Source organism: Ammospiza caudacuta, chromosome 4 (assembly GCF_027887145.1).
Source record: "Ammospiza caudacuta isolate bAmmCau1 chromosome 4, bAmmCau1.pri, whole genome shotgun sequence".
Classification (NCBI taxonomy): Eukaryota; Metazoa; Chordata; class Aves; order Passeriformes; family Passerellidae; genus Ammospiza; species Ammospiza caudacuta.
In genome coordinates, this window is record NC_080596.1 from 26,964,598 (window position 1) to 26,987,381 (window position 22,784).

Consider the following 22,784-nt stretch of genomic DNA (forward strand, 5'->3'; position numbering starts at 1 on the left):
GTAAATTGTGGAAATCACCGAGTCTCCACCTGTGTAAATACATGGAAGGGTTTGCAAGAAAGGGCTATATCAGCAGGAATTAAATTCTATCCTTCCCCTAAGCCACATAATATTGATTTTTAAAGATAGAAAACTAGCTGCAATGGGAGCTGCACAAAAATAGATGCTCCCTGGTAAACAGCAGGAGTCACTTCAGGAGGAATCCTGTGGTTAGAAAAAGCAAATTACAAGATGTTTTCTTTAATGTGGGTGTCTGGGAAGTGACAAGAAATAGCATAGTCTTTCATACCTGAGATTTTGGACAGCCTTTCATATCTGAGATTTTTATTTCTCAGGGGACATCACATCCACTGTTCTTCTGGAGCATGCCTACATGGACCACTCATCCATGTCTTGCATGTTCACTATTTTCTGTCTTCATTACACAGGATTTATAGACTAGCACCACTGTGTGTAGTTGCACTGTCACAAACTAAAATCCTTCTGAGGCAATGTATTTCCCTGAGTTTAAACAGGATTTAATTCCTTGATTTGCTTTCTTTCCTAAGGGTCACCTATCACTACTGGAACTCTTGTCTGTCCTCTACAGTCTCTTTAGCTCTTTCATACTGTTAAAGTCTCAACTTTTTGCCAGTGAAAAACATCTTTGCCTCTATTGATTAAAGTTCACTGTATACGGGTTTTATTTATATTTCAAATATTTCTGGATGTTACTCTTTGGTTATATTTGACTAAGTACTATACAAGTACACAAGACAAAAAAAGGCAAAGCAACCATGGATGCTTTGAGTCTCAACTCTTCAAAAATGTTTTTTTACAAAAACCTGTGCTTTTTTTCTCCCACATTTTCAACTCTGCAGAGAATGTAATAATGTATTGAGCATCTTTCGTCTATTATTTTAATACACACAAACTTTGATCATAGTGGCAAAAAGTTTTGGCTTACTGTGTATATTTTCATATATTCTCTTTATATACCCTAGACATCTGAAAGCAATGTGACAAAACTAAAGACAACTTTGAATTTGGTATGACTCCTAATTTAAACTAGTTGGAGAAATCCCTTTCTTTTGGGTAAATACACTGTGTTGTGCAGTGTCTCTTCAATTTTTAGGTTTAGAATACCTTCTGTGTACATGATAGCTAAATATCTTATTTTCTCTGTTTATACAGAAATTAGTTTTCAAGAGGGGTTTTATACTTCTGTCACAAAAGCTCTGATCCTTAAAGAGACATTTGTATTACAGCATAAAGCATAAGGCAAGAAATTTGATACAAATGGCACAGCTATTTTACTTCGGTATTAAAGATGAAAATAAAGGAAACTATCTTGATGGAATGCACATCATTACCAAGTTGCATTCCTCTTTCATGTTTCCAGTCTCCCAGGAGACTCAGTTTGATTATTATAATGTAAAATTTTGACCCTTCAGCTCACTGCTCTGGAATTTCAGTTGAGAAACACTTGGAAAATGCTTGCTGTGGGCTCCAGCCAGCCAGTGCAGAGGGTGTCCAGTCCTCTCTGTTCAAGGAGCACAGCACCTGATTTCACAGCACGTAATTTCTCTCATTAACACAGAGAGAAGTGACACAAGGATAACTTGAGAAACCTTTAGAGTGAAGGGATTCCTTTTGGGATGTTAGCCAGCTTGTTTTTATTTATAGTGAACTTTAATCAATTTTTAAAATAATTAATTTATATGTAGAATTTTCCTGTAATGCAATTTGAAGAGCAACTTTCTTAGGAAAACTTGTAGGCTGAAATACTGCAAATATTTTGTTTAAATAGAGTAGAATTTGCTCACGTGACACTTAAGATTATATGCTCCTAACACAACCCCAACTAAGAGCTGCACATTTCTCTGTGTTAGCTTTTTTCACAGATTCAGAAAGCTATTTTAGACATTTTATGCATTAAATGCCTTTCCCTTTGTTTTTCTTTTGCTGACTTAGCAAGTGATGTGGTTTTGCTTGGAAACACTTTCTCTTTAAATAGGAGTAGCTCATTCTTAGTGGCAATGGTTGATAAATGATAACATGCCAGAAATATTGTGCATGCTTCTGAAAGGCGCAATAACAATGTCCCTCCAGATGTGCCCAGAAATTAAACACCGGGTTTGCAATGCCAGTTTTTAATAAGCAATCTGAAGAGTCTATAATTTAGGAAACATTACAATTTAGTATGAAAAAAGAGAGACAGATTATAGCCCTGGACGAGCCATGGAGCAGAAGTTGCCCAGATTCTCAGAGGATACACATTCCCACCCAGTAACACGTTTAGTACATTACGTGTCCTATTACAGGATTAGCTGCTCCACAGAACTATTTCAGTCCTGAATATTGGTATGTGTGGTTACAGCACTGGTGCAGAGCAGATACCAAATTCAGTTGTGTGTGAACATGGTAATTTCCACAATTTAGCTGCTCCTTAGCGAGAATAATTGCCAGTATCTTGCCAAAAAGCCTGTGTCCACTATAAATTAAACCTGCATCTACAGGGTTTCTGTAGATGCATGAATTAGAAATAATTATAAGTTATTTTGCTTTTAATAATCTGAGAACAATTTCTGCTATAAATAAACACCTTGGTATGGCTAGTAGCAAGCAGATGATTATAAAATGTCTCCTGTGTAATTAGGGAGCACATTTTTGTGTAATTAAGACAAAGAATGAGAGTTAAATTATGAGGGAGTGCTGGTGGTATTGCCACCCTACTGTAATATAATGTATAGTGACATCTGCATTACTTTTATATACAAATAATGACATTTTTTGGAATAGCTTTTATATTAAGCTAGAAATATATTCTAAACTTCAAAAAGGCCAGCTTGTTTTTGTCCATTTGCTTATAAATTTCTCCTAGTTTAGAAAATTCTGTCAAATTTAGCATAGCAAAATTATCTCATCAAAAAGAAAAAAAATGGAAAACACTCAATTTTCTTTCAGATTTAAACAGCAGAAAATATGAGACACCTTGGGATCCAAGTCCAAGTACTTACATGTAATTACACATATACTTGGTGTTATTTACTCTCACTCTTTGAGCTGGAGTGAGCTGAATAAACAGGTATTTATGACCACACTTGTCTGAAAATAAGTGCTCTTATCACAAGGCAGTTAGTAATCCTTTGGTTTAAATATTTATCCAAGCTGATGTTTTTGCTGCAACGCTGGTGCTTTTCATAATCTGTCATTAGCTGTGGAAAGTCTGTATTTTTATTTTCTCTCGCTTGTACGACAGCTGTTGAAGACACAGAAGTCTTGTTTATGTTCATAAATAGATTTTTGGCATCTTTCTGTAACAGAGTGTGCCAACACAGTGAACTGACTGGCATTGTTTTATACGCAGTGTTGCTGAAAAAAACCATTATTTCACCGAGAAACAAGAAGGAAATGCCCAGCTCCAGAAACTCATCTCTTCCAAGGTCCATGCTCAGACAGCAATCAGGCAGCTGCCTTTGGTGTACTGCACTCGCTCCCTGCCTTCTAAATTGTAGGCATGTGTATTTCCCCACGGTGCTTTCTGCCAGGAAGCGGCAGCAGGAAATCCCTGCAGCCTGCTCTGTGTCGTGAGAACGACTTCCACCTTATTAGGTACAAAATTATTTATGTCACAACTGAAAGTAAAACAGGACGGAGGAGGGGGTGGAGCATTTGCTGGTGTCACTGGTGCGAACCTTGTCCTGGCTTCTGCGCCGTGTCGGCTTGCTGCTCTGCACCCCGAGACTTGTGAGTATTTCACAACTTTTGACATCCTCCTGCTTTCTTTTTTCTTCATTCGAAAAAGGACTGGACTTAGAGCTTAGCTTCTTATGAAATACATAGTTTAAATACTGTATTTAACCTTGCACTTGGCACCTGTTTCTCCGTTTCTGCTGCATTAGAGAAATCAGCAATTAGAGAAGACTGGTGCTAGCTCGTGAAAACTTGTCATTGTTTGCTAACAAATTCACTCAGCAAAAACGAGGAGAAAACAAAGCTACTGCTCTGAGCCTGTCCTGGTTAACTCTGTCCTGGTTAATATAACAAGGACAGAGGCAAAAATCTGGGAGAAAAGTTATTTACTTCTTAGTGTATATGGTTAAAAGAGCATTAAATGCAGGCAGAGAACAGAAAATTTGCAGGCAGTGGAATCTTGCTGAAAACAGTGACAGGGTTTCTCTAGATGACAGGAGTGTTATAGAGAGATTCCACTCAGTAGTAAACAAGAGTAAACATACGCACTGGTGAGTCTTGTTAAAAATAACACTTTCTACCTAGCCATAGAATCAGACTCATATGGGTTGGAAAAAAGGGAAAGATGTGGGGAACAGAAACTTGTCACAGATTGTAAAGTCACAACCTGCAAAATTGTATCTGTGTAAGTCTAATAGGAAATTCTCCTTCCCATGCACAATCACTACCTTGCAATTCCTTCTGCCTAAAGACGATACTTTTAGGCAGCTTACTTTTACGAGAGTCTTACACAGTGGAAAAAACTCCTGGTGATAATTATCACAGCATGTTTGGCTATACTTTCCAAGTAGTACATAGTATGCAGTACACAGTACACAGTACATAGTGAAGTGCTTCCTTTGTCTCTCAGGATGTTTAGTTCTATTTACAGTTACAAATTAATTTGGCATGTACCAGTTAAATGAAAACATACCATTTAGTTATTTTGTCTTGGAAAAAGATAATTATAGATTAACACAGTCTAAACAAACAATATTTATAGCTCAATAGAGGTGTTAAATTTGGGAGTCTACTGGGCTGTTTGAAGCTTCGAGTATGACTTTATATCTGTGCCCTGCTCTGCACCAGCACCAGAGGGCAGCCCCTGGTGCAGGGCCAGGCTCTGGGAATGGGGATATCCAGGGGTGTGAGAGAGTCTGGAGAAATGCAGGCTTGGCCATGACCCTATCACTCTCTACAAGTCCCTGAAATGAGGTTGTAGCCACTTGGAAACTGATCTCTTTTCCCCAAGTAACAAGTGATAAGACAAGAAGAAATAGCCCCAGATTGTGCCAGGGAAGGTTCAGATTGAATAATAGAAAAAGTTCCTTCACCTAGAGAGCTCAGCATTGGAACACGCTGTCCAGGGAAGTGGTAGGGTTGCCAACACAGAAGATCTTTAAAGGGCACGTAGGTATGGTGCTCAGGTTAATGTCTGGACTCAATGATCTTAAAGGTCTTTTCCAACCTAAACAATTCTATGATGTCATTAGGAATGCATTATGTCCTGCTGTCATTATGAATGTTTGAGTTCTCCGGGAAAAATAAGATCATGGTCAGATGCTGAGGAGATCAAAGGACCCTGCGTGATTCAATGTGAATCAAGCAAAAGCTGTTTACTGTGCTTCTAAACATTGTTTGTATTTACTTCTTATGTTGGTCTCCACAGTCACACATTGTTTAATTGGTAGCTCTACTTTGTCCACACAGTAAGCAAGCATCTCTTTCTTCATCTAGTTTTAGATGCTGTAAGTGTCATTTTACTCGGGTTGACACCCCTTTGTCTGTCAACTTTTCTGTTTCTTCCTCCTTCTTGCAACATCAGCTTTTTTATCCACAAAGGTGACCTTGTTCTTTAGTTCCAGAAGGTTAGGCTGGTCCATTTAGTGCATGTCCATTTTCCTGTAAATATGATCCTACAAGACCCATTCCAGGAGCCAAAACCCAGAAGAGCGAATACTCATGCATTCCTCTTTTTTTTTTTCTTTGAGGCTTTTCTGGGCACTTAAACACTCAAAATGAAAGAGTGATTTTAAAGGTTATTTTAACTACAATTCTCATAATTATAATGCATTCCCAATTCTCTACACCAAATTATACTGCTAGGCAAAACAAGAACATCCCAAACATGTACATTTGCTCTCCATGCATGCTAATTTTTTTCTAATTTTCAAAAGTATTTTAAAAGTAATGGCTTCAAAATGGAGGGAGGAAATCCCTACTCTCAGTTACTTGTTATCAGCTACTGATTTCTCAGAGTTTATGCAGTATTTCATGCTATAACCGATGAGGTGAGTCCTTAGTGGCAGCAGAGGGTGATCATTCACCCTATACTATCTTATATTGTTGATACAGCTGCTATACATTATATACACTCACCAACTCACCATACTCTATCTTACATTGTTGATACAGCTGCTGTACATCAGAACTGAACAATTGAATAGTTTACCAATTAACTCTAATGTCAGTGCTTAAATATTCTTCACCAAAAGATGGTGGATGGAACTTTTTTGCCCACCAAGGAACTGCTTTGAAAAGACTTGTATAAAAATATCTGTAGACTAAAAGGGTTGTGCTCTGTGGTAGTTAAAAGTCTTATACTGAAGTTGCTAATCCAGCCCACTCATGCTGAAATTTATCAAATTTTTGTAAGTAAAAATAAAAGAGAAGAATATTTCCTGGCTGCAATTTATTTCTGAGTGGATGGACCATCATATTCTAAGCTGCTGGTCAGAAATGATTCCCACTGCACCTTTCCCTGGCTGCAGTGTCTTCCAGAAGGCACTGAATGGCAAGTGTGGTAATTTTCTTCCCTAGAGTTTAAGCTGTAAATAAGGACAGTGTGGGAAAGCTTATTGTCTCTGCAGGAGAAAGAGCCTGATCTCATTGACTGTGCTGTGTCACTGTCTGCCGTGGACTGTGTTTGTGAAGATACAAATTGGACAGTGCTAAAAATCTTGTGAAAAACATATATAGTAGAAACCCCATTTTTGGTAAAAGAATAACAACAGTGATGAGGTTTACTTCACATATCTTAGAACTAATTTTACCTGTTAATATGTTGTTAGCATACCATTAACATTGGTTCTTTTTTGGTTGATAAGCAACATGATAGAAAGTTGGGCATGAGCTCTGCAGCCTCTTTTGGTGCTGCATTGGCTAATTAAGAATTATGGCACTTGTACCAGAGGGGCCTGCATGTATTCTGGTGAGTGACAAAACTGCTGTTTTCTTGTAAGGAAGAAGCCCTGACTTGCCCTTCCAGAACTAAGGAATTCTCTATGGGAATCAATGTGCCTGACTTCTGAGAGCTGCAGCTGGAAGCTTTCAGTGAGCTTGTGAGAGGAAAAGCCATCAACACAAGCACACTCATGTGGATAGCTTTTGAGCACTTATTGCTCAAAAGTAATGAATTCTCTCTGTTAGTGTAAGCCATAAAGCCACCCTGCCTCAGGCTGAACGTCAAATGAACCTCAGGCTGAATGCCATGAAAATAACAAAGACAGACGAGGCATGGCAACTAGAGCAAGGGTGTGTGGTGTGCTTATGAGAACACAGGAACGTGAGTCACAGCGGCTCTCGAAGGCTCAAGTGCTGCAGCCTTTGCCAGAAGAGAAATGAGAACAGTTCCTTTTCCTGATGGTGTGCTTAGGCAATGGTGTAGCTCCTGGAGGTTTTCTTTGTGCTGCTGCTTGTAAGGGTAAATAGGTCACTTGCTGCTTCAATTGCTGCTTCACATTCCTGAGGTTTGATTATGCTGGCGCTATGATTGGTTATAATCAGGGCTGTCAGTGCAGTGGAGAGGCTGGGCAGCACAGGGGGTGACAGGAGGGTGACAGCTCACCTGGGCTTGCACTGGGGATCCCAAGGGTAAACCTCACCTGCAGTGACCCACACTGGATGCTGGTGATGGCCAAAGCCATCAGACTGGGGTTCACACATGCTGCCTCACTGCTTACAGCTTTCTTTCGCTCATTTTATTTCATTTTCAATAATTTTTATTGAATAAAAAATGTCTACAGCCTAAGCTACACTATCTTAGAGTAATTACATGGGCACACGAAAAATTAGATTTTACACTGTCTAGAGTATATACTTTTTAATATATATATATATATATATAAAAATAAATAAATATTTATATATAAATATACATATATACATATGGGTATGTATACATGTATACATACATACACATATATATACATATATATATATATATCACTTACCAGCATATTACCCATTTTCATCTTGATCACGGATTAGTTAATTTTTCTCAAAAGGATAGGAAAAGGATAAGAAAAGAGGAATTTTACTCTACAAATGCAAAAATATTGGAGGAACCTAAATATTTGGGGCCCAGTCTGTGATATCTGGAGATAATTTTTTTATTTTTAAGTGGTTGCTTAGCAGTCTCTAGGATTGTCTGTGTTCACTTTAGCCCCCCATGTGTTCTGGTGCAGCTGTGAGGAACTGCAGCCCTTTTGAAATAAGCTCTGCAAGGACACATTTTTCTTCACGCTGTAACATCTTCCCTGGAGAAACCTGAGCTAGCATCTGAGCTAGCTGGCTACAGCAACCAGAAATATTTTCTTGGGGGGCATGAGGCATCCCATCCTAGGGGCAGATATGCAAAGTAACTAAAAGGGAGGATTTCTGGTGAGACAGAGCTCAGGAAACTATTGCTGCTTGTGAAAAATCTGCGTTAAGGAGTCTGCCCAAGTCACAGAAAGATGGTGAGATGGAGGCAAGGAGAAGACTCAGGGCTGCATCCAGCTGCCTTTGTCATTGAAACCAGGTTTTTTTTCTGTCATCTTGTGTCTCCTTTTCTCCACACCTTTTTGGTCAAACAAAGCCATTTATACAGGGGTTTGGTTTGGTTTGGTTTGGTTTGGCTTGGCTTGGTTTGGTTTGGTTTGGTTTGGTTTGGTTTGGTTTGGTTTGGTTTGGTTTGGTTTGGTTTGGGTTTTTCCAGGGGCTTGGTCCACTCTGTGAAAACAATCCATTTGGTTCACAAATGGTGTGTGAGAAAAAGGAAATTGTTACATCATACTCTGATTAAAGATTTAATACCTTTTTATGATTATGAATCCATGGGAAGGCAGTGAGCATGGGATTGAGTTTTCAGTAGAATATGCTTTAGTGATCATAAACCCTTCTACTTCTGCTACCCTCAAACTTTCTCCTTCCTTTCACTCCCACCATGTCTTGACTCCTTGCTGTGCTCTCCATCCAGTCATACAACTGAAATTCCACCTCTGGGCACCAGCAGCATCCCTGCTGTCTGCCCCTAAGCCTTTAGAATATATACAGGGGACTTGCAGAAGTTACTCACAAAATTTAAGAGACTTCCTGCTTCGAATCATCTTAATGGATAGGCTGAAAGCCACTCAGAAATCCATTGTGGCTTTATACTTACGTTTTTTTCCCCCCATGTAGGCCCCAAAATGTAGTTTTCTGAACCAGATGCTGTGCTTCTCTTCTGAGTAATGGTCCAGCAGGCAGAATGCTGGGGATGGCACAAAACTCTGCTGGAGCACTGAGCGGGCTGCAGAGCCAGGTAAGCACTTCTTAAACAACATGACATTCTTCTGAAAGTTCAGGAAACCTTGTAATGGGATTTTGCAACCCAATATGAAAAGTAGGTAATAAAGAAAATTTAAGGCTTGTAAACATCTCTGGTTTTTTAGATTAAATCCTTATACTCTATAATTTTAAGTTGTTTTTTTCCACTCCTTGATGTTCAGTTGTACCAGAATTAACTGTCACACTATAAATAGGTCTGGGGTTTTTTCATATTCATATTTTTCAGTTGACTTGTGACACAGCAAGTTCTGGCCAGCTTTTCTGCTCGGTCCTAATCCCTGTGTCTGGCTGATATTTCACAACACGTGAGGCCAAACCCCTGGTCCTTGAGAGTATTTACTACACTCTTTACTGTGTGAAATTTTAGCAAGGAGAGGCATTAATGTTCATTGGCTACAAGTCACATAGTTCTCTTATTCATGTTAATTCTTCTTTTGGTTGATGATTCTTATGTTAATTAGTCTATGCTCAGTCTTTCTCATCTTTTCTGCTGGCTTTCCAGTTGTTTTCCTGCAGAAGTCACAGAACCAATTAATCATCTCAAATTTGAGTTCATTACTGATTATCCAATAGCTTTGTGTGATTTCATGCAAAGTGCCAGAATGATTGCATCACTCTAAGCTTTTATTAAAAGCGAGAAAATACAGACCTCCTGATTCTGGAGAAAATTTTGGAACTCAAGTGTCACCAATAAAAGCTATGGGAAGTTGGAAGCAGGTCCTGAGTCACTGTCCTGAGCATGCCAGTTCTTCCACAATGATTGCCAGTAGTACATGGAAATAACCTAAGGTTATTTACTCTTCCTAGGCTGTGAAAAAAAATCAAAAGCATGACAAGCAAACAAGTCTTTATTTTCACTGAGAATTTCAAATGCACATTCAGCCAGTGGTGTTTTGACTACAGGAATTACTCTTGTAGCAAGATGCAGATGCAGGATTGTGTGACCATCAGAAAGCAAGTTTGCTTTGCCCTGTGGTCATGCTAATGTTATGACTTACCTATTTAAATGCTTTCATCCTCCATGATAAATTAAAACAAGTCTCATGTGTTCTGGAAGCAATTCTGTTTGCTCCCAAAGCCAGTGAACATTTTAAAATACAACTATACCACTGCCCCTTTTAAAGGTATATGTAAGTTTGGTATTTTTGCTATTAACTTATCATCTCTTAAATTAACAATTTTTTTGCTGTTTTTTATATTTATACACAGTGAATGGTGTAGCTATGAAGGTACAAACAAAAAGACAACATCCTTCTCAATAAGGCTGAGTTTCTAACAGCAGGTGTAACACACAGCCAGATGTAGCATATAGGTGTAACATCTATGTTGTGTCTCTTAAAAGAATTAAAAGTGAAGATTATTTGAAAATATAAATCATAGAAGAATAGTCTACTGTTAGGAAAAAAGCTGAGGAATTCCAACCACTAAGAATAAATATATCGTTGTGCACTCTGTGATTGATTTGTACAGATTTCTTTTCCTTTAAATCTTTAATAATCATTAAAGACTTGAACTATACAATGATTTCTAGATGAGTTAGCTTTTCTCTTGTTTTCAATGGAGATTATTTATATAAAATAGCCTTTAAAACTACTGCACAAAAGCTAACATAAGTACATTCTGCTATCAGAAGTCTCAGAACATTCTCAGAAGCTGAATGAAGATGGGTTCTGTCTCCAAGTTTCCCAGATGGTGGTGGGAACAAGAGGAAGACCATCAAACAGACATTTCCATAACTTAGGAAAAACGCAATTTTCACGATTTTTGCCAAGCAGAAATGGATGTAATATTTTCTGTTCCCTAGCTCCCCAGTGAGGATAACAAACAAAGTCTCTTCCATGGGTCATCTACAGTCCCCTGAGATCCTCCTGGCTACATATTTTGTCTGCTGACTGAATCACAGGCACGGTAGTGGAGTGATATCATATGGGTGTCCAGCACAGATTCTGAATCACTGTTCTTTCACAGCATTCAGTGGCAGTTATCCAAGCCAAGAAATAATACTTTCCTGAATGAAGTTATACTGGGGAAAGTTTATTCAAATTGGGGTTTTTTTTTCTTTCTTTTCTTTTTTTTCCTGGAGGAAAGAGAGAAAAATGTCACCATGGCAACTTACTTTCAAATGAAAGCATCTTCGAGTGTAGTGCAGTGTACTAGCACTTTTTTTTAAATTAAGAAAATCTCCCCCTCTAAATACAATCTACAAGCTTTACTTCACTCTGAGACAGATGATTAATTAAGTCCTTTTATAGGGAATGTGGGATTTTGTTGGATTCACTATAATCACAATCCCCCAGTATTTTCTAAGAGAGATCCTTAGGAGGTTAGACAGTGGTGGAGGGAGGAAAAGACCTCACAGTGGCATTTGTATGTACTGACTTAAGAAAAACAGGTACAGAAATAACAGTCACTTCAATGAATTCTGTTAGCTATAAAAAAGTAGAGTTTATAGGTATATAAATAAATAAATAAATAAATATTTGTCATGAGATTCTCTTTTCTACGCTCTCAGACAGCTTCCAACTAAACTTCTAAAGAAAAGGCTGCCATAAATGTAGCTATTTCTCCTGCAACATGACACAATGCACCAGATTATTTATGTCTCCCAATACTCTTTGCAAAATAGAGCTGTTAACCTTTATGTCTTGGCTGAATTCTTGCGTGGGTATTTTCTCCCTTGAATCCTAAGTATGCTTTTTTCCCCATCTCCTTCTCTCACATTCAAGCAAACTTTTCAGCAGAGAGCCTTGATTTGCATGATTTGTGCTTTTCTTTTCTCTCTCCTTAATTCCTCTGTAATTTTTACTCATTGAGCCAGTTTGTGCTTCCCAGAAATCTGTAGCTGCATACAAGTAGGGAGACTGCTCCTGTGCCTTCCCATTTCCCACAGAAACAAAGCAGATAGCTGCATGCTTTTCCTCTTTAATTTTGTTTTATTGCAATTCCAGACAAACACAGTGTTATTTAATGGGCTACAGCTTTTTGCCTGCAGTTATGCTCCTTTTGTTTCATACAAAAGGGATGTTTCTCACCTCATTGTCCTGTTCCACACAGTTAGAGATCAATCCCACTTTCCTGTTCCCTTGCTGCTATTCAGAATGAACACTTGTGCCATAATTTACATTATCTTAGACTTTTCAAGCATATTTTGGTGGATTCAGTCCTTCAAAGATACAACTCTCTGGGCTACTAAGGATGCCTGGTTTTAAACTTTTTTGTAGTAAATGATGTGAGTTTCATTTTGCATCATGATGCTAATGCAAAGGGGAAATGATAAAATAATATATTGACATTAAGGTCTGGAATCATATGAATCAGCTGCAAGATTTCTCACTCTATCTGCTGCTGATTTGCAGGTAAAATTGCCCATTTAGCTTGAGAGGTATGCTGTGGCATTTTGGACTTAAGTTTCTGTCTTAATGCACTTGTGACTGGAATAGAGTTGATTTTCTTCCAAGTACCTGGTACAATGCTGTGTTTTGGAACTGAGATGAGAATAATGCTAATAACACTTGGGTTTTAGTTGTTGATAAGTAGAGTTGATGCTGATACATGAGGACATTTTATCCTAAGATTGACCATTTTTGCTACCATCTTCAAGAAAAAAATTCTCAAAGTGCCAAATAAATTAGGACTAAATTTTTGTTTAGTCTGCAGAAAACAACTGATTCAACCAAGGTCAGACATAATCCAAATTCAGTGGTTTAATTTACTTAGCCATTCTGCCCAGCACTTCCCCCTGCAGAAGCTCTGATGAACATGGAGTTTTCCTATATAGCATTTCAGTTCAACTTTTCTCATGTTCTCCTTTCAAAAAAATTCCTTCTTTTTCCTTTTTCCTTCTTTCTTTTATTTTTTGGCAAAACTCCCACTCATCTCCTGCCCTCTTATAGCTGAAAATATCTCTCAGATTCATAGGATTTTATGGTTGCTGTAGATTATCTTGCATAATTTAAATGACACATGAATATTTCAAGTCTCATTTTAAACTGTGTGCAGTTTCAGGACACACAGGTCACAGTGAGGACAAAGTGGTTTTCTAGTAGTTTTTCTCCAGCTAAAGATGAGCAACTTGAAATAGTGCAAATTTATGTACTGTGCACTGGTGACAATTTTAAAAAAGAAAATAATTTGACTGAAACTATGAGCAAGATCCAATGTTGATAGTGAACTCAAGCTCTATATTGCACTCAGTAAAAGTGACTTTTAACCAGCAATGTGGTTCAATAGGGGCTACAAGTAATTCTCTGCCCTCTTTGGGACCTGAGGGGTTTGCCAGCACCTTTCCTGAGAGTTCAGTGCTCAAACCATATCCAAAGTATGGAGCATCCAAAAGCTGGAACAGAATACTTCATCTCAAAGCAGCCTATGACACCTGCTTTGCCCAGACTTAAATATCAGAAAACAAAATAGCCTTCATTTAATTAATGAAAACTAATTTTTATTTCTGTTTATACTTTAATTATTTTCTAAAGGATCGTTTTCTCTAATTCATATAACCAATTAAAACTTTTGCAAATGGAAAAATCTTTATTTAAACATCAAAAACTAAGAGAGGAGGGATTTGTTTTCTCTCAGCTAGATTGCTCAGTTTTGAAATGATGAAAATGTTCTCACAGTGCCTGGTGAGCTGAAAGAAAAACAAAGAGCTCAAACCCACATGAAACAGGTCAGCAGGCCACTCCTGTGGCCACTCTGATGCAAAACCTTTGCTAGCTGTCTGTGCAGCACCAGATAAAGATCAATAATGTCCTCCAGGCTCTGCAAACAAAAGGTAGAAAACCCAGTGGAACAAAAGTAGCAACTTGGAGGCTTAATGTCCAAGTGTAAAACAAATGATAGCATTAAATGTAGGCCAATCAATTGCAAGAAAAGCTTTCTGAGACAGCCTACAGTAGTGACGTGAATGCAGAATAGAAAAATCAAAAAATCAGTTAGGAAGGTTTTTTTCCCTGGGTCTGAAATGCTGCTGGACCTGTTCTGGCCAAAGCTTGGGAAACTTCAAGGTGTGTGTTCTGAGGAGCAGTCCAGTGCAATAGTTCAGAAATTCAACTGCTGCAGAGTAGGAGCAGAAATGAGTGGGCTTGGAGGCTTAGAAATGTGGAAGTTCCTGTGTAAAATTCTTCAGCGTGCACATTTCAGCCATACTCTGCTATGCTCATCAGCCAGTTTCAGTGTCCTGTGGGCACAAGGAACATTGGAGAAAGCTTGTGATCTCTTGAGCCTTCACATAATTTTTTTTTTTTGCATTGTTTGTATTGGCAACAGCTCTGGTTCTTGTTTGGGAGTGGGTGTAATCTATCAAAGTAGCTAAAATGTGCTGATATGTTCACTCTGACTTCAGACAGATGTAACACTACCACATTTTCTTCTGATTTTTTTCCTCTTCTGGAAATAGGCAACCCATGCTATCACTAAAGTTTCTTAAAAACCCCAAAGATTAATGCTTACATGTACAGAGTCAGCTGGCTCCTTGTTTCGAATGAAATAAGATTGATTTCTAGCTTTACCATTCAAAAATTATGAAAAAACATGCTAGAATGTTTCAAACTGCATCATGCCTCTAATCCAGGATCCAGCAAATTCCAGTAAAAGTATCACTGTAGGAGAGGGCCATAGATTATAATTCTTTTTAAAAAGCTCTGGAACTTGCCTAACTTCACAATTTTGAGAACTGCTTTTGCTATTTTTAGTCTTTTATCTATTACAAGTGTGTTACAGATCTCTATCAGTGTATGGTCTTGCAGTCTTTAAGCTGAGTATTTTGCTAAGGCTGAGATATTATCTGTCCAGCAGCTGTTCCTGTAACAACTGTTTTTATGGCCTCAGAGGTTTCAATTTTATGCATCAATATGACATAATTTATAATTTTTTTGCTGTTCAAGTTTCCATGTTTAATACCGTTCTAGTTGTTAATATCCTACCCTAAAAAGGCACAGAAATTTAATCCATAATTGTGTTCTCATTCCCTGTTGGGTATTTGTTGCTATGATAAAAATATCACAAATAATATTTACAAGGAGTGCCTAACAGCAAATGTATAGATCAGGACACATTTTGCTAAACAAACTTTAGTTTTGGCTCTATTTTATGTGTTTTATTAATGCCCTTTACTTTTTGAATATGTTTTTATTCTCACTGTTTATTTATCTGTGAGAACTTATTCTGAAAGGCCTTTTAACTAGTTATTACATATTGCCTCCTGAAGGGTGTCATTTGGGGATAAACGGTCAAATCTCACCACCTGTGCCTTACAAATGAGTTTTTTGCTCTGTGCTTTTTCTTTGCTGTGTATTTGAGCTAAATTATTTTTGCCACTAGCAAAATTCAGGGAGTCTCTGTGTCAATTGTGTTTGGCAAGCTAACCTAGCATATATAATTAGTATTATACGTCCTTGCATCAAGAAAACATTCAGCTGGTCTTTCACAATTTGAGGAGGGATTGATACCTTGAAAAGACTGACATTGCATGGAAGGATGAAAAGAGAAAGAAGCATGAATTAGCTTTCTTTCCTGGCTGGATTTTGCCACCTGGCAAATATAAGGTCTGTAGCCAAGTACAGGGCACATCTCCACAAGGAAACAGTCTGAGCTCTGGGCCTCAAGCACAATCTGCAAAAGAAAGTAAAGGTCAAAAGAAAATATTTAACTTCTTACATTTTATGTTCTGATGTTTTATGTATTGAGTGGAACAGCAACGACTCTGTGACCTTTCAGCAAAATTTTCAAGCAGGCATTACAAACTTTACTCTCTGGCATAAATGCCAATTATCAGGAACAGACAGGAGAAAGGACTGCCAAAGCAAATCAACAAGTAGCAAACAAAGAACATATAAATACAGAATGTGATATAAACTGAGAGAGGCTCCTGCCAGGCTGATTACTGAGAAAACTCCCTTGAAGGTTAGCACTTCCCTGACACAGGCAGAATAAGCCATGTAGGACAGTGCCATTCTGACACTAATTCAAACTCAGGGCTTTTTTTCTTTGTTTCCCTTCAATTGTTTCCTATAAGAAGCCTAAAGTAACTCAGGGATGAAAGAGCAGAGAGATTCTTCAGTGAATCTCCTTCTTTGGCTTTCAGCATTTACCCCATGACAAGGCAGCTAGAATATGTCTTCTCTCTAAAACTTACTCATAATCCATGAAAATTTGATCTCAAAATGACTTATTTAAGGGCTGAGTATATGGAAACATCTATCTAGTTCAGAAGTGCTACTTTATTTATGGGCTCCATTCCTCTTAAAGCCACTTCCATTAGTTTATGAAACCTTTACTCTCCATGGCTCCACCCCTGGAAAAAAAAATCACAGAAGAAGAATTGCTGCAACAATGCAAATGAGTGGGTGTAAAATTTTACAAGATGTAAACAGTACTTGGATGCAGATCTAAAAAGACCCCTACTTTATGCATGAGACATTTCTTAATAAAATGCCAAAGGACTGGAGGGAGCTGGAGGTGATGGTAAGATTTCAGAGGGAAATTTGCTGCAGTAACAGAGAAAAGAAGATTTAAAGTACTTTGATGCACAGGAAGCCAGAGAGAAAATGCTGAGGACATATATTTTTAGTACAGGGGAGAAGAAGAGACCGACTAAAATAATAATAATGAATAATGTGCAAGAAGTCTATTGTACTACAGAGTGAAATGAGAAATGGGAAAATAGATTGTTATGAGAGAGAGGTGTTTGAGAAGGCTGATTTCTCATGGGAACAAGGAAAGGGGGCTGATCAAGGAAAAAACTGTATGCTAGAAGTCAGGAAGTTGAGAGAAAATTTGAGAATAATCAACAATGAAGAAGGTTAGACTTATAGGGTGAGACTTATAGGGTGAGAGTTTTTGCAAATGAAGTCTTTTGAAAGACTCTCAGGACATTTCAGGATTTTGAAAGAAGTGGACATAAAGTTCTGGCAGGGACACATATTGAGGTCTGAGCCATCAGTTGTGAAGAAAACACTGGCAGTAGTTCCCCTTTTCCCACAAAAACTGGAAACAGTATCACCGGTTTCCAAATCCCTCATTAGATCTGAGTGCACTGTATGCTTCTGGTCATTTGTTTTCAGGAACAAGGAAGCAGATGAGGAATAAAGATATAAATAAAGAATAAAAACACAGTTCAAAATAAGGAGAAAAAAGAACCAAATGGCGTAGCCTGGAAAGAAATTTTCATATTTATGAATATCTTATCTCAAGGATTCAAGGAGACATTTATAAGCAAATATTAATAAAAAAGTTTAGATATATGGTATTTAGGCAGAAGCATGTAATTTTAACTGTCTGCATTTTCCATCACATGTAACTTAAATACTGTAAAAAACCACAAATATTTTCTCTTGAGCAACTTAGATTATTGCTTCTGTGACAGCCAAATCAGCAAAGTCATTGGCTGTATCTACTTCATTAAAGAAAGGTTTTTTCATTTGCTTACAGATTTGCTTCTTTAAAGAGAAAACAATACTAGTGTACCTTAGATATCACTCAAAGGTAACTGCTCTTAAAATGCTTAATTTAAATTCATTATTAAAAAACAGCATTCCTTTCCCAAACATTGTGTGTTCCACCAACTGTCTGGAAAAGTGATTTTGTATTTCTCCAAGCTACAAATCAGCTGGTCCTTCCAGCTACACACAACAGGGTTTTGTCTTTGTTGGAAGTCTTGGAAAATTGGTTAATTAAGTCAGTACTAAAGCAAAATTCTGTGGAATCAGATGGTGACAAGGCATCACTTTGGTTGTGTCTTCCAGAAAACACACCTGAAGAGTATTTGTCTGCAGTATCTGCTTCTGAACAGCCACTGCTTTTACCTTTTAAAGAATGGAATGGGACTAATCATCTTCTTCCTATGGTAAATACAGAGCTAATGTCAATCAGACAGTAGTTACAAATTATTTATTTTCACTATCACAGCTGTTACTTGTCTCCAGTCACTTCAGAGAGTGGATTTGGAATTTTATTTTTACACTTTAAAAGAATTTTAGGTATTTTACATCAGGTAATTGAACCTCTCTCTTGCATTATGTTCTATAAATCTGGCCTTCTGAAAAACCCACATTGTTTATACTGTGTGTGACATGAGATTCTGTTTTTATGTATCTGTGTGATTTTATGATTTTTCAAATCTGCTTGCTTGCCCCAAGCACTTACCATATGTATTTACATGTAAACACTGTATCTCTAATATCTTACAATGCTGAGTCCTTTATTCATGGTAAAGGTTGTAGATCCCTCCTGTTTATCCTGATGGTCACTGTGCTCCTTCTGTTCCAGTGCTTATGTTCCAAAGACAGAAGCAGGACGTTGCAAGTGGGAAGAAGTTCTGCAGGATTTGCAAGCCATCAAGACATCCAAAGTAAGTCCATGAAACAGTTAGCTTTTCATGTAATCCTAGAAGAAGCCTTAATAAAATATTTAGCACTGCACTCAGCTAGGAAGTGCTAGTGAGAGGGAGAGGGATGGTGTTTGTTAGCTAATGCTGATAATTACAACTCTTATTTTCTTGCAGGACATTGATGTCAGTTTATACACTGCCAACGCAGATGAGGATGTAAGTAAACTTCACATGTGACCACAACTGATGTTTAATGCGGTGCCTTCATGGCCTTACCTGAACTATCCCCTAAAGCAGACTTGTTCTAATTTGATAAATGTGTCTAAAATCAAATAATTTGCCTTGGAATTAATAGTACTTCTAATCAATGTGCTTATGATAAACAATGCAAGCAGGTATTAATTATCCTTATTTAATCATCTGCTGCTAAAGTTAATCAATTGAAAGGGATGATTGAGGCCATGTTGGGTGGGGCTTTGGGCATCCTGGCCCACAGAGAGGAGGCTCTGTGCACAGCAGAGAGGTTGGAAGTACAGGATATTTAAGGTCCCTTCCAACCCAAACTACTCTGTGATCGTGTGGTTCAAAGTCATTTTATCAAGGCAAACAATGCTAAAATAATTCTGGGATTCATTTTTTAATTAAGGCAACATTACCTGCTTCCTCTGCTCTCTTACCCATTCTGAATTCAGGTCTCTGAGTTAAAGTGTTAAGACTACTAAGCATACTATTAAATTAATTCCACTATGGTTAGTTATATGCCAGGTTCCTATCCTCGTTAATTATTTTCCTGTGTTCTTCATGTTTCACCCCATCTCAGCAAACTGCTTGCTCTTGTTGTTCTTAGCTCTCACAGCCCATCTCTGCAGATATTCAAATGTATTTGAATAGTAAGAAAAGATGCCCAGTAAGTAAAAATCAGTCTCTTTGTGGCTGATTTTATCTTAGATTACATCTCACTTATATCATACTTGTGGTTTAAATTAGATAATAAATTATGACCTACATTTGCTTATTCCTTTTTAATCATAAACTATTGCAACTGCATGTTTTTTTCAGGAAGAATGCCAGGAACTTGTAATGAGGTGCTTTTTCTTAGAGACAGAAGTGATATTTCAAGAATGTCGTATCAAAAATTGTAGTAAAACACAGGATGTGTGGAACATATGGAAAAATGGGAATGACAGCTTCGAAAAAAATAAGGTAAGCAGCACCAATTGTGTGTGGAAAAAGGGCAAATCAAAATGTTTATTGGATAGCAGAAATACCTCTTTAGTTACATAAACTGTGGGATGAAAACTAATGAGAAAAACTAATGCCCTTTTTTTTTCTTTTTTTCAGTTGGCTTCCACAAAATCAGAAAAATGCAAAGAATGTGAAGAATATGAAGAAAAAAATTTTACCGAATTTGTACAAAATTTTGAAAAGGTTATACAAAGGGATTGCAAACACTGGTCAAAAAGACATAAGCTGGTAAAGAATATTCTTACATGAACACCCTCAGAGAAATTAGATTATCACCAAAAATAAACCAGAAAAAAAAATTATAATCCTCTTGGCTATCTCTTAATATATCTGTTTCTATTGTGGTTTTCAGGTAAGCTCAATTACTTCTTCCTCCCAAGAACTCAAAGTCAAAATTAAAATATTTATGTGAAGACTCTTCTTTGCCCTTTTGTACAATGCTAGCATAAGGGCATTAAAAATTATCTCCAGTTTTCTCACTGGAAGAAATATCACAAAAAAGAAATAAATTATTTGCCACCATAAAACATCAAAACCAAAAGTTTATTACATAGTTTGCATGAAATAAAATGGGTCCTAAATTTTAATTTTTTCCTTAATTCAGTGGTGTGCACTGAATATGATTTTTCCTTACCTGATGTCATGTGCACGGGAAAGGTAACACCAAGTTACAACTCTGGACTTTAGTCAAAGAGATAAAGGGACTTTCCTTATTTCTGGCTTTGAGAGGGAAGCAGTACACTGATGATGGGGGAACCAAAGAACTGCTTTGCTCAGAATTTTCTTTATCTTGACTACTTTAAAAATCAATTTCCTAATTTAATATTGTTTTTCATTAACTCTTTTACCCGCGGCAAGTATGATAAATACTGTGAATTTGTCTTTCCAAAGAATATTGCTAAATCTGTGACCACTCAGCTTGTCACTCCGTCAGCCACTGGCCATATCCCTTTTATTTCATTTGACTTCCACCTGGCCCAGGTGCATCTTCTGGGATTAAAAGAGGCCTCTTGCTAACCTGGATCTCCAGCATTTCTGTTAGGGTTTACTTTTTCCTGAGAGCTAAGCAGCCATCTGAAAGCTTTACTACATCCTGAATCCAATTGTTATAATAAATGATCTGGCTGGTATAAAGGATGGACTAAATTAAGGCCAGCTTGTTGTTTGCAGTTTTTTGGTTTTGTGTGGTTTTTTGGCTTTTTTTTTTTTTTTTTTTTTTTTTTTTTTAAGTTAGGAAATTCCTATGTGTTCCAGGGGAAAAGTTTCAATATGAGTAAAACGCAGACAAATCTGATCTGACCTGTTAGTCCAGCAGGCAGAACAATGGCTACTTTTGAAGTAAACATCCCCAAGGTGAAGAAGCTGTGTCTTCTAAAAACGCTTGAGTTATTTGTGTGGCATTTACTAGCTAATATTTTCTAACTGCTGTTGGCAGACATTAAGGAAAATATTAATACTGTGTTTTCTCCAATGAATCCTTGTCAGTTAGGGGATTAAGGCGACTCATAGCAGAGTGTTTCTGTGTACAGAAGGAACAATAACTACCTTTTGACACCAGAAGAGAAGAAAAATGCTCTTCCATCAAAGTTCTGCCCTACATGGTTCTGTTTTCCTGATTTGCAATAATTTAAAATCTGCTTTTCCTTCCCATTCCTTGTACTTAGTATCCACATTTCTTGTCTATGTACTAACAGGACAATGCAAGATGATGTCTGACATCCTCTTCCTTCTTGCTGTTTTACTGGACCCTGAAGATAAATATGAGTTGTTTATCCATAGAATATTGCCTCTAGTGGCTCCCAAATGTTTGAGCACCTGTTGATCAGGTACTGTTCAGATGATTTCACAGACATTTTAAATTCTGAACTGCAGATACCTTTCTTGTTAGGACCTTCAGTGTTTTGAGGAAAATAAGAAAGAGGGAATTCTTTGCCTGCCGTGAGATAGCTGGGGGATCAACAGCAATTGCAGATTATTCATCTTGTTCGTATGACTGTGTGAGCAAAAACATAGTGTAGAAATATTTCATTCCAGCTCCATGGGGAAAAAGCTCAGACAATGATTATTTGAGTCAGCCAGCCCAACGTAGAGAGGAATGGAGGGAAAACAGGATATGTGATATATCTATATATATAGAGAGAGAGATTTCAGCAGGTGTTCTCCATGGATACAGCAGGAATTTCTGCACAGCATCAGGAGACTGATCAACACAACACTTAAAGGGACATTCTGTAAAGTCTAAAGGGTTGTATCTTCTCTAAAGGCAGAGAAGAAACAAACTTTTCTCGTATGAATTCGATGGAATTTTAGTCTCACGCACCTAGGCAGGAAAAGATGAACAAGTTAGCATTATTTCAACAAAAAACTCAATTCAGCACCTTGAAACTGTCTCCTTTCAACTATTTTCCCTCAACGTTGGAGAATTCACCTATTCTTATGAACAGACTTAATTCAGCCAATAATTAATAACTTAAAGACAAGAGGAAATAAATATTTTTCATAACCTCACCCTCTTCTACATGCTTATTTAATGTGGTATTTTCTTGACCAAGTCAAGCCAACCAGGAATCAAATGGCTTTGTAAAAATGGGGGGAAAGATGAGGCAGTACAATAAAGAGTGAGAAATCTGTTGAGATAACCGACTTATCTGTGCCATGAGATAAGCAGCTCACTGCCTCTAAAAGCTAAAAAACGTATAGGGAAAAAAGGAATGAAGTTGGAACATAAAAAGAAATCAGGGAAAGGTTTTCTGGGAATTTTCTTGAGAAATACCAACAGCTAAAAAAGCTTATTTTAACTTTAACATACAAATTAGTATCCTATACTGGTTTTCTTCCTTCTGAGTCCTCAACCATACAAACTTTTACCCTTTTTTTCTTTTCCTAGTGCGACTCAATACTCCTCGGG

The 22,784-nt window shown here is 37.5% G+C and overlaps 1 protein-coding gene across 1 annotated transcript; it reads left to right on the forward strand.

Moving 5' to 3' along the window:
* Positions 1-3,623: 3,623 nt before the first annotated feature.
* Positions 3,624-20,995, forward strand: IL15 (interleukin 15). Its single transcript, XM_058803878.1, has 8 exons — positions 3,624-3,729; positions 9,157-9,277; positions 18,048-18,148; positions 18,571-18,652; positions 18,806-18,847; positions 19,691-19,834; positions 19,973-20,104; positions 20,229-20,995. Exons 2-8 carry the CDS (start codon positions 9,224-9,226, stop codon positions 20,286-20,288), a joined length of 615 nt encoding a protein of 204 aa, XP_058659861.1. The 5' UTR covers positions 3,624-3,729; positions 9,157-9,223; the 3' UTR covers positions 20,289-20,995.
* The last annotated feature ends 1,789 nt before the right edge of the window (positions 20,996-22,784 follow it).